General features: G+C 38.3%; 1 protein-coding gene across 1 annotated transcript in view; it reads left to right on the top strand.

Moving 5' to 3' along the window:
• nalf1b (NALCN channel auxiliary factor 1b) overlaps nucleotides 1-5,448 on the top strand; it is a 115,985-nt gene extending 110,537 nt beyond the window's left edge. Inside the window, exon 3 of the mRNA XM_080902590.1 lies at nucleotides 46-5,448. Coding sequence (XP_080758716.1) covers nucleotides 46-347 — 302 coding nt within the window. The 3' untranslated portion in view covers nucleotides 348-5,448. The remainder of the gene's footprint in view (nucleotides 1-45) is intronic.
• Nucleotides 5,449-20,885: the final 15,437 nt, after the last annotated feature.

Below are 20,885 nucleotides of genomic sequence, written 5' to 3'. Positions count from 1 at the left end.
CTCTTTTTTTCTTTACATCCCCCCAACCCCAAAAACAACCTCCAGGGCTGCTGGAAGACTATCCATCAGGTGTGGACCCAGATGCAGAGTGCTGTGACGTACGGTGGTACTTGAAAGCAGACAACCGTTCCCGGGGGACCCTGAAAAGAACTCACCCACCATGCCAGCACCGTACCTCCCTCAGCTCCTCAGCAGCCTGCAGACTGTGTAACAGCCGGCTCAAACTCTGCCTGCTGGTCCTTGTCCTCCTACACACTGTTGCCAGCCTCACAGCATCCCACAATGCAACAGGACTGGGCCTCCCCACCATCACGCCTCTGGAGGAGAGCCCTGCCAACGAGGAGTGATAGAGCTGCCAGGAGAAGGTGAGGTTGTTGGGGTGGGGGATTCCCTCACCATGGCAACCGATGTGGAAAAATACAGCCACAGCTGTGCAAGCGGCTGGAGCTGTACGCCTGTGGACATCCTGCAACGCTTTCTGGCAAATGGAAAATGTGGGACGCTTTGATATTAAAAGACACAGGAATCAATCAAGACAAATGAATAACTAAACAAACAGACATACCGCGGGGTTCAAACAGTCCCTTCTGTAGGGAAAGGGGACAATGCCACAGCCTTTGTTGAGAGGGAAGGTCAGCTTCCTCGTGGCTGAGTTTCTCTCACTACGCTTTTTTACACTGTGTTCCAATTATTGGTTTGTGTTGCACTGGCTAACTATGGAATAACACAATCATATTCACTTTTTAATGTTCATCCTTTGTCTTTGTTTCTGAGTCTCTCATAGAGGAAGGAAATGTGTCTGCCTCGAAATAAGACAGACAACGTGTAAAGAAAAAGAGGAATATCTTGCAAGTTTGTCTGTGTGTGCGTTTTCTAGATTTACTTGTGTGCGTGTGAGCATGTGTGTGTAAGAGAAGGAGTGTGTGTTGCGGACACAAAAGTCTACCTAACAGGCTGGTACAGCAGATGATTTTTATGGAGGCCCCCTCAGATGTCACTTAGCTCTGCCATGGTGTTTTGATGGCCACAATCTCATTAAACACCACTGACTTTTTTGAATGTGGTTCTGATGTCCATAATAAATACAGTGTTTAACGCAGGTTTACAGTTTCCCCTTAATTTGTTTTGTGAGATAACATTGACCCATTAATGTTGCTTTTAAATCCAAAATAGCAAAACCTGGCATTAGAAACCAGGACAGGACAGCCCGTTCTGTTTTTCCAATGCTTTAAATCTCAGATGAGCTCTTTTTAATACAACATGGGTCTTTTTACTAGCTTTGACCATAATTCCTTATTTTTGACTATTCAATCTAATAGGTTTGATCAAATATAAAATGTAAAATTTAGGCCATATGCATATGCACGGTTCTTTGCATTTAGGTAACTGTCATGAAGACTTCAGGTGCCAAAGAAATGGATTAGAAAATGTGCTTATCTGCTCTCCATTGTCTTTGTTACCTCAGCGAATGTTGTAGCATCATTACTACTAAGTGTCATCTTGACGAATAGAACCGACTGTCAAAACTACAAAAATGAAATCCAATTTGTGGTGAGCCAGATGAAAGCTTTAGGTTCCTATTGTGACAGGGCTGAGCCATGTCAATGACAAAATTTACAAATGATTAGAATTTTAAAAGGTTAAAAGTTTTTTAGGGGTTACTTCCAGGATTTTGGATCACTGGATTTAAAATCATCATGTTTTTAATGCAGGGAAAATATTAAGTAAACGTGAGCTGTTTTCACACTTCCACTGCAGCAATGAACTTCTCTGGACATCCGGTTACGGGGCTGCATGCAGAATGCAGATGTTCTCATTAAATAGTTCTTAACCTGCCGTAACACTGTCTGGAGTTAATGTGTGAAAATGACAACAGTGATTCAAGTAAAGCAGGGTGGCGAAAAGTTCATTTTTGTCAGCTTTTTAGAGTGGATGTAAACCTGATGAATTATTATACCTGGAAAAATGATCACCTTTGTTAGTGTACACAAAAGTGTAAGATTCAGAGATCGGGCAATTTTATCTCACCAAATGAAATTAAGCCTATGCTTGTCTTAATCAAGGATATTATTTCTTATTCTAAACATACTCCTCTTGTCAGCAACATGGCTGAGCAAAGCTGACTGATGCTGGGATAAAAAAAAACATTAGATCAGTATATTTAGCACTGTTAAACCAGACATAAAAAGACTTGCTCTTTTTTAAGGTACCATCCAGTCAAATAGTGTCTGCAGCATACAAACAGCATTTAGTCTGAAGGCCGCTCCTTTCCCCTTAAGCCTTGGATCGGCTTCTTCACCTTGACGTGGGTTCATAATAAAAATGTAACAGAAATATGACTAATAAATCACTCTAGCTATGAATACTACTTGAAAACAAAAACTCAATTTGCTGTTTTCCCCTGAACCAAAACCTAACCTCAGGCTTTTTATTCAAAGGAAACACAGTGACTGGATGTTACCTTTAATGACCTTTCGTAATTTGTAAACTATAACTCCCATGCAATTATAAAAAGGATAAAATGTCAACATCTCATTAGGCACGGTAGCTCACTACCTGCAGCTACTCCGGTTTCTTACACTGTATTCCTGCTCCCCGGCCCCTTGTGCTGAGCTGGTCCCATACGACACACAGACTGATATTCCCCATCTGATAACCACAGCGCAGTTCTGACATATCTGTTGAATCCAAATGTGTATTACATGAACTGCATGTGGAGGCGCTGCAAGGTTATGAAAGCCTCTTTTGTTGATTGTCTTCAGCCCCACTCCCTGAATGCACCACATCTTATCCCAAATCGGCTCCTGTGGCATGCCCACTGTCTTGTACTTTTTCTCCTGACATGTCAAACTCCTGTCTCATTAAGTAAAGGGCTTATTAAGATATACAGATCAAACGCCATCAAAACAGACATCAAGCACATTCAAAAAGGTTGCATCCAAATTGTTAGTAGACAAAAGGTAAAAACCTGGCTCATTTATTATTACTGTTATTGTTATTATTTTGAACTCATGCGGTTTCAGTACAAAGGTATTCCGCCGGCTGCTACTGGAAAGCAGAAACAGAAACAAACACAGAGAGAGGAGCATGCCATTGTTTGTGTTTGCACCAATCACATTATCTGTGATCATCTAGGTCCGCTAACACTTTGATTTATAAATGTTGACCTGTGTGTGAAAAGAGAGGAATGGTTTGACCTTAAGGGCTGACTTCTTCTTTTGTTTCTGGTTTTATTTTTTGTCTCTTTGATGAACAAGGCTGTGAGATCAGGTACATGGTAAAGATGAGCAGATAAACAGCTTTTGCTGAATGAATTTTTTCCCCCCACTCTCGAATATGTTTATTGCTTATATGAGATGTCCAGTCTGATATCTGATGTCAACACTTTTATTATTAACCTTATATGAGGATTTAAAATTCATCATTATTCACACAATTTCTATATAATAAGTATATTGGCTTATTTTGGCACTTACTGTTTAGACCCTGCCTCAGTCTCATTACCATTGCTGCTTGCTTGAAATGCATACATAACTGTTTCATGGTCATGCGGCACGGCACACCCATGCCCATCATAAATGACTGCTTCCGGTTTCAGAACAATGCTGCTATACCATTGGCCACCACTAGATGGCAATAGATTTATTCGTTTCCACTGACACTTCTGCTAAAGACCTACCACAAAAGGTCTGACAGATACACGGAAACCAGGAAGGCAGAGCTCCATGTGTGCTGCTGTGTGCTCTTCTTTTGTTCTTATACATAGATGTAGGTTAATGTCTCTGAGTCTCTTTGGAGAGCTCATTTGTGTTTAAATGACCTCGTGGCAGTGGGACAGGTGTGGCAAACCACAGCTGTCTTTCACCACACAGGGTCTTGCAACATTACCTATATGATATTAGCTGCAGTCCTGAAGCATGCATTTTAGTGTGAAATCAGTACAGTGATTGCACATTAGATTGTGTAATAACTGTGTCATTGCCCCAAAACAGACTCTGTATTATTTGCATTTTTCCGTTCTCGTCTTAAGGAAATATTTCCCCCAAATTTCCATAACATGAAATGCAGTACAGGATGTGCAGACAGCGGTTAATGGTGCCCAAGCATAAATAAATAAAATTTAAAATACAGCATGACATAGTGCTTTTCATAATGACACATAATGGACATAAGAAGGAATACAGGGTCTGCAAGAAATGCTAGCAATACATAGATTGCCCCGCAAGTGTCATGCAAGCCTTGTCACAAGCACATGTAAAAGATGAGTCCACCTTGAAGTGTAATATGTTCAGCAGATTGTGATTTCATCCTGCCGTTAATGGCCAGCGGTCATGCTGCGATCCAGCAGCCACCAAAAGCCAACCGGCGGACACGCCTATTCAATAAACCTGCTTTCAGAAGTCACGCAGAGAACATGGTTGCTTTACACGCAGCAGAGCATCCTGACTGTGGTTGCATGGGTGCGAATGCTGTGCATATGTGTCATCTATCACACGCCTTCACACATGTTTGCACCAGGTATGGACATTTCTGTGTGCAAGATTACTTCCAAAAACAAACAAAAAAAGAATTAGATTTGACTGATGTAAATCTCTGATTTGACTTTTGTTGGTAATGCAGGCTTGCACGCAACAGTTACTCTGTGATAATTTAATTTTTTTGTATGTATTGGTTCGTCAAATTTTTTACTGCATTATAATGAGAGAAATTGTGTAGGGTCTTATAGATTCAGACTAGATCCCAGACAATGGTCTGTAGCGATCATAGGTTATGGTCTGTCACGTTCCATTACACACTAACGTACAAAATCGAATTTTGTGTTTTACCCCTGCACATATAGAGTATTTATGCCTCTTGCCATTACCACCCTGTGCACCCACCACGAAATAATATGTACACAAATATTGCCCTCTTTCACTCTTTCTCAGCCTCTCTCTGTTTTCACAATAGTTCTGTTCTCTATCCTGTGGATCTATGCAGAAGCCCATTCCTTTTTTTGGTTGTAAATATGTTCCCTAGTATGCTGAACAATGTATGTCTCTCCTTGTGTACTTTGAGTTGATGTCATGCTGTTACTTTCTTCTTCTTCTTCTCCTTCTTCTACTTCTGATCCTTTTTTTTATTTAAGCGTCTCAGATCATTGATGTTAAAAGAGAGTGTGGTGAGGTTTAACCAATAGACTTGTCCTCAGCTTTGCAACCTTATTGTGAAAGGTTGTGGCTTTGTGTGTGCATAAGTGAATGATTTATGATTATAGAGATGAAAAAGGTTCAAAGGCATATAGAAATATCATTGCGATTATGATTATTATTATTACTATTATACTACCAGTATATTGTAATATTATAGATGCTTTAGTTCAAGTAACTTCTTTAATTTTTCTACAAACAACTTTGATGAAATGATTTATAAAACAGTCTCACAAGTCATGATCTTTTCGAAAAGTATGAAAACTACTGCTACAATGATTAAAATTGTGTTCTGATGAAAATAAATACAGACATATAATCTGTTCCTCTGTGGTGCTTTTGCATGATGTGACTTGCTTCCAATCAACGTACAAAAGTAGTGGTGAACACAACGCACTAACCATACAAAAATGATATTCAGGGTTTTAATAAAGACATAAAGACATGTTTGAAAAAGCAAGGACAGTAGGAGAAGCAAAAAACACGAGTTAACATCTAAAATTATTTCTGAACAGGCAGTTTCTACAACCTTTAAGCTGACGACACAGGCTGCAATAACAGAACTTTGCAGGAAAGTAACAGTGCTGACAGCAGCTACCTTGGCAGCACTCTGCTGATGTGTGCAGCAAAGGATATGTACACTGCTTAACAGATTAATTAGATCACCCATTGTAAGTTAATGCTACAGCTGCCCTCAGTGAATAGCATCAGTAATTTTCAAAATTGCTTTTATGTTTCTGTAATGGTTAATTCACCAAAATGCATAAGATCTTTCATTAAAGTTATATTTTAAAGGCTAAAATATAACTATTTTTGTTACCCATGAATTTTCACATTTACAGTTTCACATAAAAGCATAAAAATTACAAAAATATAGCAAAACATATACTGGGACATAAAGTGTGCTATTTTACTAATAAACAACAATCAAATGTTTTGTTTTAAAGAACTTTTGACAGATTTGTAAAATATTTCTGTTTTCATTTTATGACAAGTGGTCTAAGAAATGTATTAAGCTTTTTCTTTTGAGTCTCATAAAAGAAAAAAAACACAATTATATCATAAATGAAATAAAATCAAATCCAGTATTGTACAAAAACAGAAAAAAAAATCATTAGAAAAAAACATTGATTATGCCAGGAAAATGTTATGATTCTCTACCATAATTGTTTAGCACATAAGGCCAAAGTAAAACTCATATAAAATCTAAAATAATGAAAATAAGTTAAGTTTTTTGCACAATTTTGTTTTATTAGTCAACCATAAAGTTTGGTTATTTTTATCAATAGCTACACATTCCTGTGCCACAGTATTGCTTAAACATGCAGTTCCATTTACAACCTTGAGATGGCAGTGAAAGTACATTAAATGTAGCTTATGCTGTCATATATTAAAAAAATAGAAAAAAATAGAAAAAAATAGAAGGATAACCACAGGGATCATGAATGAATGCTTTATGGAGATTTAGCCACATCAGAGATGAACTGTACATATTATCACTTCAGCAGAGAGGTGGGTTTGTGTATTTATCTAATTAGAAATACAGCACATCATTTAAATTCTGTGCATCGAAGGTGAGAGTTATGGCAGAGGAGTGGATCCATTTTCCTATTACACATTATGAAACTGCTGACCAAGAACCAGTGAGGCCAGTAAGATCAATTGCATACACACTCACCATTAATAATTAATGTCGCAGCACATGCATTTATTCAGCTGCTTACTGAGCATCAGATACTACAGCTCCCCTGAATTTGAATGATAATGTGCTATACTCTGTAAGGGAACTCAAAGGTGTTTGGATTAATATTTCTTGTGGTCCATGAACTATGTCACATTATGTGAACCGAATTATTGAGGGTCACTGAGAGCCATTGAGATATATTGCCTACAGACAGTCTCAGAACTCGGTGCTATTGTAATGGAGGATTATAAAGCTAAAGAACAATAACAAAGGGCATATTCTTGTTTACCTTCCGCTCTGTGCCACAGGCCCTTCCATTTTGGATTAAAGCCCTCATTTCTATTTCAGCTTGTTGGGGGGGATGAAGTGCTCAGCGGACTAATCCTCAACTAACCCGCCAATAGTCTGCATCCAATATTCCACCTGTCATTCAAACCACAGCCTCTGTGTGTCTGTGTGGTATTAAGAGGCCACGTGGTTTTAAAATAGAGGTTGGTTGCTGGATTTAGTGATAAATGTAAAGTTTAATGGATATCTGATTTTTAAATCCTCAGAGAACATTTCTAGTTTTAGTGTGTGAGACCTTGAAAGAATTGTGATACCTGTGTGTTGTGATATATTCACCAACAGAGGTCAGCACAATGCTGCTGTTAGAGGAAATGTAAAGTTCTCCAAAAACGTATAACCAATCAGAATGGCTCATCCAGTCTATCAACCCTCTGAAAACTCCACGTAGCCGTGTTTCAGGAATTAGCACTCCAAAGAAGTAGCAGCAAATATTTTTCACCTCTAATTAGTGATTAGTAAGATTTCACGTCCTCTATTCCTGCCAAAGGTACCATAGCCACAGGAGGGCACTGTCACGAAACATAACTACGTACAGTATGGGTCATAATCACTTTTGTGCACAAATGAGAATTAACCAGAGCCGACCAGCTCTAGTTTTGATTTAACATCACTGTATGTATCCTTTATGTAGGTGTGAGAGCCCTCTGATAAATGCAGACCTTGCGTGTGCGTGTTTCACAATATTAAAGCTTATAAAGCGCTTATGTAATCGTCGCTCGTAACAGTTTTAAGCCAAGTCTTGGCACATCCTGCTGTGTTTTTTTGGTTTTTTTTACTTATTTTTAGAACACAGTTTGTGTACTGTCTGAATTCAGGTATTAAAAAAGAGGGGATGGGAAGGGAAGCAACATTAGGAATACGAGGATTTAAGAGAGATGATCTGCCTGAGAGGAAATTGTAGCAGCTCATTCATATCCGTGCTGACATATGGAAAAGTGAAGCTCTTTATGTTTCTCCACTGATCTGCAACAATTCACTGTTTTGAGGGTTGAGTAAATAGTTAAACTAACTATTAAGTGTCACTTAAGCAGACCAGCCCTGTGTTATAATACTGCTTATCTGTGAGTAACATTTTGTTAAGTGTCAGTCAAAAAAATCTCCTCTGTTTCTCTTGAGGTGCTTCCAACCTCAAGGCCTGTTTGGCTTTTAGTTCCCCTGGTCAGGGACCCCTGGACAACAACTGGTCACCAGTGAAAATGTGTATTCTGTGACCAGTTGGGGAATGCCTGCAAGTTCCATGCTTGATATTGGTTGCAACAACCTATTGCGTGTTGCAGTGAAACACCTCCTTGCAATTGCTATGGTCTACAGTCACCAGTAGTTAGCATGGAATACACTGACATGTCTGCAAATATCTGCTAAAACTAGCACAGCGGTAGTTACACTGAGAAAATTAGCCTGCAACCGCTTGCTAACTGTGCATGCAGGGTGTATATTTTTTCCCCTTGGCCTGTGTGACTGAGGCATTACTCAGGAAGTCTTGATGTGTGCTCAATCATCCAGGTAAGGAAATCCCAAAAAGTTTATTCTGTTCACCACAAAACTAACAGCTAAGAGTATTAGCATTATAGAGTTAGTCTAATGGATTGCCAGCATCTTTTCTGCTGTTAAAACAGGCCACATGAGCACAGACAGGAGAGCACGGGAAAGACATTCAGCAAATAGCCTGGGGTGGAACCCAGCCCTGCATTAGCCTTATGGTATAGAGGTTAACTATTCAACCCAGTGAGCTGCTGGCACCCTGACTTATTGCAATCTTGAGAAACCAGTCCGCTGATTCTCACAAGGCTCCTCAATAATGTGAAAGGACAGTTACAGTATGGACATTTTGAAGCATAGCCATCATGGGCTCTGTTTTACAGTTTTCTATGGCCCCTGACTTTCAAGAGGTAATATACTGAAGAAGATATAGACATGTCTGTGTGAAGCCACAGCAACATCCCACAGTATTATGCAATCCTAACCCAACATCTTTAATCCCCAGTGGAACGGCTGTGCAGAAATTACAAGCAGCGATTTGGTGTAGTCTCAGGACAACTAAGAAGAGGGGGGGGAAACATATTTATACAATTGGAATTAAAGTCAAATGCACAGTCCAGAGCTTTCAAAATCAGTGGACTTGTGCTTTTTTTTTTTTTGCTTTGATTTCATTAAAACGTTTTTTTTTTTTTTTTTTTAAAAAGACAAATTTTCCAGTTTTTATATAACTGAGCAGTGACATATGTTAAAACTCAGTCTTTTCAGTTTTTCTTGTCTGGACTGTGGACATGTTTATTTCTGATATAAGGGTAAGGCAGTTCAAGGGAATTAACCTATTTCACAGCCTGTCTAAAATTTGAAGAACGGCGTGTTTGTGTTCATTTTTCAGCCTTGTTGGCTTCTGGCAAAATAAGATGTGAATTGAATAAAACACAGTTATGTCATCACATAGTTTTATATTTTTGGCAAAGTCACACAAAATAAAGCAGGTAAGAAGGTAACACAGCTGTATGAAGTCAAATGAAGAGGCTAAAACTAGCATTAAGTAAAACTGTATAAAAAATATAGACATAGTCCATATGTCACCTTCTTAGAGGTTTGAAACAGACTGTGAGGATGTTTATATGGTAGCCCCACCTAAAAGTTAACCCTGCTACTGTAATGGGATCATAATTTACAAAATAAAGACAACTTGTGTTCAGTGATGTGTGAAACTAACAATTACGACCATAAACTCACCCAAAAAGTCTTTAGTGAAGCCAAAGATCAAGTGGGCAGAAGGGTCAGATTGTACAGACTTGGATAAAATTAAATGTCTTTTTGTAGCAGTAGTTGTCCCCTGGTGACTGTTTAATAACAGTGTGGGTTTAAGGTATCTGAACATGTCATACACACACACACACACACACACACACACACACACACACACACACACACACACACACACACACACACACACACAGCACAGTCTGGAAACCATTTCTCATCCCCATCATCGTCACCATGGTAGCACTTCAAAGAGCTTGTCTAAAGCTCTAATGTGCAATAAGAGGTTCTTAGAGATGCACCTTGAAGATGGGTCAAACAAACACTTCCTTTCCATTTATGATTCTTTCTCATTTTTGCCACTTCTTGTTCATCAAAATCAGATAAGAGACTGTGGACCATACCAACGTCATACTGAAAGGATATCTTTATATGTCAAAGCTACTGTGATATGAAGGAGATGCAAAAGAAAGGAGCCAACAAACAAAGTGCAACACTGGACTAGTAATACTGTATGCATTTCAGCTAAACACAGATACATCCGGAAGTTGAGAACTTCAGTGCATCACACAATTACCACTGTGAATCCTTTCTGCTTTACTCAGTGATGTTGATGTCCTTACAAAAGTTTGTTTGAAAGTCCTCAAATTCTTCTCCCCCAATAAGACTGTGCCTCTGTTGAGAGCTAAAAGTTTTCAAAGCCTGGATACAAAAGTTCTATCCAAAGATGACGCACGCTATGAGACACACTTCCCAATTCAGACTCTAAGAGTGGACACTGGGGTTATGTGGAACAAGCTGTACCCATCTGGCCACCAAGGTGCTTTAGTGAATGAGATACTTTGACAGTGAAGTCTAGCTGCAGTTAATTTTGTGATTAGTGCCACGGCTAAGCAGCAAGATGAGTGACTGGGCACACTACATCCCACTCACTTAAAAGGTCACAGGCCACACAGATGGGATGGACAGAAGATTTACAAGTTAATGGGTAATGGGGTAAAAAGTACTTTCATCTGTTTAGCTATCGGCTTTGGGATGGCTACTTTTAGAACCAGCTAATCCTCAAAACAACACACACACATATACACACAAATATGTATATGCAATGCACATGACTCACATTGCCAGTGTAGTTCTTAGTTGTCTTAATAGAAAACTATCATGCACTGTCTCACTCACGCACGTGTGTGTGGATACAATTACACATGTACACAAGTACACAGGCCACATAGAGCATCAGTGATTAGACCCAAATGGAGCTGAACCCTGACTGATAGCATCTGCTTCTAAAGCCATCTGTGCAGACATCAGCCACTGAGTGATGATGGACGTATAGTGTCTAAACTAAAAAGAGAGCGCGCTCAGATTCAGATTTCCGTCTCATTATTTCTGCAGTGCAGAAAAAATTAAATGCATGTTTGCTTTGCTTTTCTTTAGATGAAGAATAAATTTGATTTATAAATCATGTAAGACACCAAGATATAAGATGTCAAAATAGAAGTATATCATATAGATCACTATAGTGAGAGCCCTGAATAAGATGGTGGATGTTTGTGCCTGGAAACTGTTGTATGAGTGAAGTTTGAAGTCAGGCATCTTACTGTGTTACTGTTTGGGCTCGATTCATTTAATAACAAAGAGCACTTTTTTCACTGTTAATTAAACATCCAGAGAAAAGCTTTAAGAGCAGAAGCTAACAGTTTTCTTTGGTTTCTTTCTGTCTTTCTTTTAAAAAATTAAAAATTGTCAAAATGCTGAAGATCTACACATCTTGCACTGCATCTAATAAAGAAGCCTCTGCTCTGAGACACACAACAGCTGTTCTCAACTAGTTTCCTTCTACAATAGCAACATTGTGACTCACACCTTATTTAGAGCTTCTGTGACAAAATCTCTTGCGTAAAGCAACGTAGATAGTGACATGTTTTCCCTTTAGAGCCTCAAACTCAGATAATGACTGAAAAAAAAAGGAATGAAAATATGATTTCGTAAAATGTGTTACGTGTGTTATTTCCTAACAGCGGAGGGCGTAATCACATGCCTGATTTTCATTATACAAGCCACAGCTTTCATACACCATAGACTACACTCTGTCTGCCCAGCAACACACCGGAGATATGGCTACCTCCAAATTAATCTGCACCTGTGCCCTCAGAGGGACTGGTTTTAACAAGGAATCACATACTCTAAATAATACCAGACCAAGACCTTCGTAATAGGAAATGAAATAGTCAGTCATGGATCCTATGCTTCCTCATCCATGAACGTTTGTGATTATCTTTCATCTATCACAACCCTAACACTGACACGTTTGTATTTTACAGACCTGTAGACTTTACACAGCTGCTAGTGGTGGCATGACTGATCTTGATTGACTCATTGGTAGGGTATGAACCTTCCCCTTAACCTTAATCTTGAACAGTGTACAGAAAATAGACAGGAAGATGGAGAATATAGCACAATGTGGACGGCAAAATGTTCCCCGAAATGCACACTTAAATCTCCACATATTTCCAAAGAGCCGCACAACACTTAGAAAAGCTGTTATCCAATAACATATTACATGTTTAAGCAATATGGCAGGTCTACAGTCTGATGTCTTTTTTATTGTTTGTTACCATTGTTGGCTGTAATGCATTCCAAAATAAGTCATTACTGTTATCACATTAGGTTTTTCAGTAATGGAACACATTACTGTATTAAACTCAGTAATCACATTAGAGCTGCAATTATGTTGTTACATTGTTACAAAGGTTCATCAGTTATTTGCATGCCAGACAGACAAAAAAAAAAAATCAAATGTGTCTTTTTCATTCTCTGCACTTGCACTACAATCATCTGGACTTTGCATTTATTTTTATATTTATATTCTTATTTGTTATTTTTTATTGTTAAAATATCTATTTTTCTAGAATAAGAAAATTATGAAAATGATGGTGAAGTGCAATTATGCCAAGAGCAGGAACAACTGCATTAAAAATACCACCACTGTCTCTTTGTAAACATCTGCACAGACTGCACGCTCACATAAACCCAGCCAAGAGCCCAGAATGATTGCATGCCAACCCCCAACACAGCAGCCAGAGCCTGATCTTCCACAGGTAACAAAAAGCAGTGATGAGCAGTCAGGATTGTATGGCATTGTAGCTTCCATTTCCTCATGTGCACGTTTGTAACTTTTATACAAATTACTTTCTGCAGTGATTAATTAAGTAATGTACTGTAATTACTTTTTTGACTAATGACCTGAACACTGTTTATAACACGATATTGCCATGTGTCTCCAGCCTGCATTACTTCTATATGCTTCAGGTTAAAAAAAAGTAATAATAATAATTATTATTAGTTCTAAGGTTATAATGTTTATAATGTTAATAAGAATTTGAATTAATACAATTTTAATAATAATAATAATATTATCATCAATAACAATAATGAGGAGGGGGAGGAGAAGCAAACCATCAGTTGAGCATGTAATCGACCCATTAATTTAAACAAACAGATAAACCACCCAAACATTCGTCATGAAGAATCCTGAAAAGAACATGAAAGAAATGTTGATTATTCTTGTAACTATATGGACAAGAGTTAGACTACATGGAATATGATGGATGCTAAATGACCAAAATGATTTGATCCCATAAGGAACCACAGCCTAGTGTGCTGACTGGAGATGGCTACCTGGATTTACAGCCACATTAAATATTGTACTAGTTACACTCTAGCCGTTGCTGTCATAGCAATATATTTTAAAGAGCGAGCGTGCTCAGATTCAGACTTCGTGACATTATTTCTGCAGTGCTGAAAAAAATAAATGCATGTTTGCTTTGTTTTTCTTTAGATGATGATGATATAAATTTGGTATATAAATCATGTTAGACACCAAGTTATAAGATGCCAAAAAAGAAGTATATCATATACATCACTAAAGTGAAAGCCCTGAATAAAATGGCGGATGTTTTTGCCTGGAAACTGTTGTATAAGTGAAGTTTGAAGTCATGCATCTTACTGTGTTACTGTTTGGGCTTGATTTAAGCCCACTGTTCCACCTGCTTTTAGATATTAGTCCTGGATTAAGAAAGATGCTGAAGATGCCAGTCCATTGTTATAGCGCTATCATAGCGATACATATTTTTAATTGTGCTGCCATAAATAGCAGCTGATGATCTTAAAGTAGCGTTCATGTCAGCATCCAAATTTTAAATACGACCTGTATCTGAAACATTATAATAAAGGTATCCAAAAACAATTACTCATATTAGACTTCACAAAAGTCTGCTCAAGGTTAGGTTACCAAATGACTTGAATGAATGATCCTGAAATCTGCTTCCAACCATCTTTCATTCCTCCTATGACATAAACAAAGCACAATGTTTAGGAACAAATGGATGCGAGAGGAATTTTTTTTGTATGACAAATAAAAGTGACATTTTGAGACTAAATGAAATATGCTGTCTCATTTTTTTCTTATCATAAATTTGAAAGGTTCAGGATCTAACAATGTAGGTTAAGTGCTATAAAGTCTGGGTGTGCAAACTGAGTTATATTGCTTGACTTGTGTCCTGAAAGTCAAGTGGAATGGTTTGAAACATTAGTGTTTTCTTAATGCAAACAAAATCTAATATGGAGAAAGCAGAAGATCTTTGAATTCTAGAGCACAAATAAAGTTTGGTTCAATCAGCTTGATTGTGTTTTTTGTTGCCCGTACATCACCTTGGCAGGCAGCGATGGCTGATATTTTTTCTGATCTGTTTTCATGTTATAGGAATCATCTAAGTGCCACCACATTGAAAATCACAGTAATATTATTTGATTTGACCACAAATGGTCTTATCGAGATTAGTTTACCAATATATTTGTTCTAATTTCCAAATTGTGTTCTATCAGTGTATCAGCGTTTGGTCCCATCTTGGATGATTAGCCATGGCTCTAAAATATTCCCCACAGTGTGTCCATGTATAACTCAGGCAAACAAGGCAAGACTTGTTTTTTCATTTTACTTTCTGTACAAGAAAGCAGCTCTGTCCACAGGTGTGGTATAAAATATTGTAAATGTTAAGTCCCAGTGGAGTCAGCAAGACAAGAATCTATGTGTATGAAGACAGATTCTTGAAATACAGTTCAAAGCACAGCACCGAAGGTTGCATCCTGTTTTCCCTGAATGAATTATCAGTTCTGTGGGGATTGGATAAACATCTCTGTGATCTTCTCATAGGAAAACTGAAATCTGATTTTATGAAATACTCATAGGATGTTTAGTAAATGAAAGTAGCAACTATAGTTGCTACTTTTGTGTTCTATCAGTGTAGAACACAAAAGAGAAGCAGCACGACTCAAAGGAAACATACTATAGTATGTTTCCTTTGAGTCATGCTGCTTCTCTTTTTGCTGTTCGCAGACAAACATTCCTTTGAACATAGCTTAATGTTCAGATCATTACTACAACGCTACATTTATATTTACCAAATTATTCAAAAGTAGAAGAGTATAATTTGCTTTCTGGCTAAAGTGATGATGGTATTTATTTAAGGAACAGCCCAAAAAGCCTGTGTTTCCTTAGTAACAATGTGATCCAAATAAAAGTGATCCCACTAGAGGTGTTCGGTGATAATTAAGGGTCAGCAACAGGAACAGATCTTCAAGGGAGGAATAATGAGTGAGAAAGTCATTTATACAGGATGACACGTGTTTAAACTGTGCAACTAAGGCAGCATTTCATCTGATTTTGTATTAAATGTCTGTGCAAGGGAAAAGGCATATTGTTTTAATAATGTATCCTAAAAAGTATGGCAGTATCTTGTGTTGGAGTCTTTCTGTAGCTCTTACACTGCGTTTAGGATCCTTATGGAGCAACACCATCACTTAAAATAGGAACCATTAGGTGAAGAGACCATCACGAGTCTACCATTGCTATAGTACGAGATTGCCCTCATCAGTCTCACCAGGCTCCTGATTGATGTCGTTGATAACTGCGGGGGGATTTGATGTGATGGTCCAATGTTGTGACAATCACTCGCAAATAGAAGGATCTGAAATTTTACCTCCATACAGTAAAGATTGAGAGCAGAAATAGCATGCCTTTCAGACAATCAAAGAGGAGAAACTATGCAGGTTTCTTGCTCAAGGAATCTTTGTTACAGGCAGAGGAGTCTCAAAATAGGAGAAGAGATTTATTTATAAACCCTGGCACATAAACCCACAAATCAGCTAACGTTAGACAATTCTGAGAGCAATTTTTTGTAACTCTCAGACATACTTAAGATTGAATGACAAAAAAAAAGGAACAGTATGACTGATGCTTATGTTCAAACTGGGGACTGCATATCAATTCCTGTGAGGTTGTGACATAGGACATTATTAAAATTAATTGTAAAAAAAAAATAAATAGCAGGTGCAGATCGGAATTTTGTCAATGTAGCAGTGAAACAAGACCTTTGCGAGCTACTTAATCTTTTGAAGCATAAATCGTCATCCACTCCACCCTAGATTTTGGAGAAAAAGTACTTTATTGGACAAAATCAACATAGATTTTAATGCCTGTCGGTTAGATTTTTTTTCCATGAATGCCAAGATTTGAGAAAACTTTTTTAAAGAACTAAAATAACAAATTAAGATAGCATAGAGTTGGGGTTATAGTTAGGGTCATAACTGATTATAGCTTAGACCTCAGAGGGGTAAAAGCGAGACTATGCTCACTTCATATTCAAAATCTCAAGTCTGTCTGTCCTTTCAAATATGAAAGGCAGAGAACAATAACAGGTTTTTTAAGTCAGATTATCGATCCACAATCAAGAAGTAATATAGGAGGGTAACAAGCATTCTGCTGACCTCAATGTGAGGAACCAGCAGTATCTGTCTCCACAGCAACCTTCTTAAACTATCTTTAGCTCCAATCCAGTAGCAAACATGATTTTCAGCATCACCTCCATGGACACGTGTCTAGTCTTGCTCAAGCAGTCCAAGATAGTAGAGCCATGATCATGCCCAGAATACAGTATGTATGTATCTGCATTTCACTGTACCCAGTCCTGTTCATTGAATAGAAGGGGGAAGCGCCTGCGTGAGGCAAAAACTAACAGAAATAATGATATTCTGTCAATGGATGAATGTAGCTGTTGTCGCATTCATACAGCACAATACTGTTTTGATTTATTATACATGTGTACAAAACTGTTTGCCTGCATGTTATCTGGTGAAACAGATGTGAAGCTCAGTGCAGGACCCACAGCAGTTTCAGATGAAGGTCCACCTTTTTGGAGCTTGATGTGCCAAACCTCTGCAGTCCTATGGTAAAGTACCGTGAGAGCTTGCTTACGAATTGAAGCCTCACGACATCCCCTTCAGTGTTTTAACATAGGAAAGATCCATTTGTGGATTGACTCGGGCAGACTCAGTTTTCTTAACTGCTGGAAGGATCAGCGAGAGCCAAAGTGGGATATGTGCTTATTGTTCGTGTTTATAGAACTACACTGCCATATATATTACATTTTGGTGAACCATCAATTTAAAGGGTATGCTATACAAATCTTTTTCAATATTAATAACATGTTGTCTCTCTCTCTCTCTCCTACTCTTCTCTTTATCATTGTCTCCTTCTCTATTATTCCTTTTTTTGTAAAACCCCTGTTTCCTGTTTTTCTGTTTCAGACTGATTTTTCTTTTAGTTTGGTGACTTTCCACTTCAGTGTATGTGGGCGTTAGCACTCACACTTGTATATGCACTGTATGATGTGTGTGAGCGTAATGTGGAGGGCATGGTGGGTAAAGCCTGCTGGACATGTTCCTGTTTTTTACTTGCTATATTGAGTCACCAGTTAAGCCTTGCCAGACCAGTGTGTCAACAGGGGATTCCAGACAGTTAAGCTGCTGTGGGTGGATGCCTACCTGCCTAGGCTGAGCTTTGTTGGTAACACGCACCTTTCCATCCAGAATTGAAAACTCAATCTCTTATCCCGTCCTTATCAAAGTCTGCAGTATTACAATCTGTATTTTCCATCAAAAAGGCTGATGAGAGCCCCCAAGGCCAAGCTGTTGTTATGTGTTGGGAAGCAAACAGAAGGCATAGACCATAATGTGCTAAATCTCCATGGCAGGTGTCTGGATTACCTGGGGTGGCACCAACATTTATGCACATTTATATTCTTCTCAAAGTCATACGAAGTAGATTTTGTGGATATTTTAGATTTTAAATTATTCAAAAGTTCTGCAAGTGCTTCAATTTATTAAAGCCTCGTTGGTTTTAATATCAATAGTTTCTAAATTAACTTAGAAGCATTTTTATTTCCTGACTTTTCCGGTTGCCTATCTCACCCCTAGGTATATATAGCACTCCTGTTTGTACCATATTTCAAGGTCATCTCCTGGCACCATATGTGTTATTTCTCCCACTAGAGCAGGTGATGAATAACCTGCTATGTGCATTAGCAATGTTTAGACAGTATTGCAAACTTTTACATTTGCAAACATTTTCGTTACCGCACCATTGTCCAACTAGTGCAAGCATCTGTCTAACGATCACAGCAATAAATGGTGTGCCTACAAAAAACAAAACAAAACAAACAATAAACCTTGCGCATATTTATCAAAATAATGTGCTGAATTTCAAACTAGCATCAGACTGGGAACGAAAGGGCATGGTTGTTGATGACAGGCAGGCTGGTCCGAATGTTTCAGAAACCGCTGTTCTACCGGGAATTTCCCTCACAGCCATCTCTAGGGTTTACAGAGAATGGCACAAAAATGTAAAAAATATCCAGTGAATGAAAGTTCTCCCAGTGAAAATGCTTTGTTGTAGACAATAAGTTCAGTGCGCTCAAATAGCAGTCAACGAATTTCAATCTAACAGCTTTGGGATATGTTGGAACAGGAGATATGTTTCTGGAGCAACAGCGTGATGTCAATATAGACCAAAATCTGGGAGCAATGTTTCCAACACCAAGAATCCACACCAGTGTCTTTAGGTCTATGGAAGATCTCCACTGCCTTGCAGTCCACACTATTCAATCTTGAGCAGCATGTAAGGATGCTCTTTGAAGATTTCAGTTTTGTTTTTAATACCATCAACCCAGACAGACTGGACACCAAATATAGCGTCTTAGGACTTCACAACCTGTTTGTTACTGGACTTTGTGACTACCTGCACCTTGATTGTTAGATTAGGCCCCAATCTTTCTTTCACCCTAGCAGTGCACAAAGGCCTCTTTAATGTGCTCTCTACACCCACAACTCTGTCCCTTCCATACTACCAAGACTCTCGTTAAGTCATTAAGTACGCGTACGATGGAACTGTGATTGGACTTGTTTCAGGAGAAGATGAGACAGCCTATAGGAGTTAAGTCTATGACTTACAGCATGGTACACTTGAAATCATTTTTCCCTGAACTCCACCAAAACAAACAAACAAAAACAAATGCATAATAGAGTTCCAAAAACACAAGAAACTCAATACACACCAATGGAAACTTCACGTTTCAGGGTGTACATGTTACGGAAAATCTCTCCCTGTCTACAAAAATTGCAGTGCCACAGCAGAGACTTCTCTTCGTGAGGGTTCTCCGAAAAAATATAACATGCAGAAGAAGCTGCTGGTGTTATTTTTGTTTTTACCCATGCTCTAGTGTCTAGTGCTGTCATACTACATCTCTACGTGGTATGCCAGCAGCTTAGCTGGCAGACAGGAAAGCCCCTCAGAGGATCATAAACTCTACACAGAGAATCATCGGCTGCACACTCTTTCTAGCTCTTGCTGAGCAGCCGACATCATGAAAGACCCCTCCCACCTTGGACATTACCTGTTTAATTTACTGCCATCTGGCAGATGATTCAAGTCCATCACAAAGAACCAGATTTAACAGCCTCTATCCCAGAAGCACACGAGAGCTGAACTCTGCCAAACACTTACCTCAAATGAGAAAGCACCACAACAATAGTCAGCCTTGCATTACAAAGCACAGGCTCTAATGTCCAATATACCCAAGTGCAATAACTAAGCTGCTCTATTGAATTGTATTTATTGTATTATATTGTATTGTTGTAAATTAATTATGTCTATTATATGTGAAGGCACCTCTGGGATTGCTACAAATTGTGTTGTACTCTGTGCAATGACAATAGAAAGGATTGTAATCTAATCTTTACATCCAACAACTATTTCCTCCACAGACAGACAAAATTCTTCTTCCATTTCAGTCTTTAAAAAATCATTTTTAAGCAATCTTCTGATCAGTAGTAAAGCTTTACTTCCCACTTATTATTTCTTGAAGAGAGCCAGATTTATCTACATCAGGCTTAAAATTGAATGTGAGATATTACAGACTTTTGAACCGTTTTATTTAAAATAGTTGAGTTTTTTGGGGTTTTTTTTTACCTTTTCATTCGAGGGACTGTTTAAAAAGCATGAAGTAGGTTAAGAAAAACAAGTGGAAATCAAACAAAAGCCGGAAATGTGGTCAAACGGGTTAGAAATGGAAAACGATAAAACTGAATGGTACAAAGGAAAGCACAAAGATGACAAACCTCCTTTGATTCATGCTGACATCATCCTTGCTGCTTTTACTCAGCATTGATTCTACCCCTAATGAGAGACACTGAGAGGAAACCAGGAATCAGTAGTGATATATTTGATTACCTGGGTTGTAAACCTGTAGTGTAACTGCGAAAACAGCCTCCAGTCAGCCATACCTCTAAGCACAAGAGAAATAGGAACAGAAGAGATGAAGAAGTTAATTGAAGGTTCATGAGCTCTTTCATGCCTAATACAGAAAGGGCATTAGTGTTTAATAAAATAAGAAAATTGCCAAAGGAGTCTTTAAGCCTATAACTTTAGTGGCACGTATTTGCTTTACTAGTGACTGAATTCACTTATTAGTCTATGGCTTGTTCATGGGAAATAAAGGTGGTTTTGGACTGAGATACACTAC

The sequence above is a fragment of the Rhamphochromis sp. 'chilingali' genome (assembly GCF_963969265.1).
Source record: "Rhamphochromis sp. 'chilingali' genome assembly, chromosome: 14".
Taxonomy (NCBI): domain Eukaryota; kingdom Metazoa; phylum Chordata; class Actinopteri; order Cichliformes; family Cichlidae; genus Rhamphochromis; species Rhamphochromis sp. 'chilingali'.
Note: the sequence above shows the minus strand (reverse complement) of the source record. Positions and strands in the feature narration are given on the sequence as shown.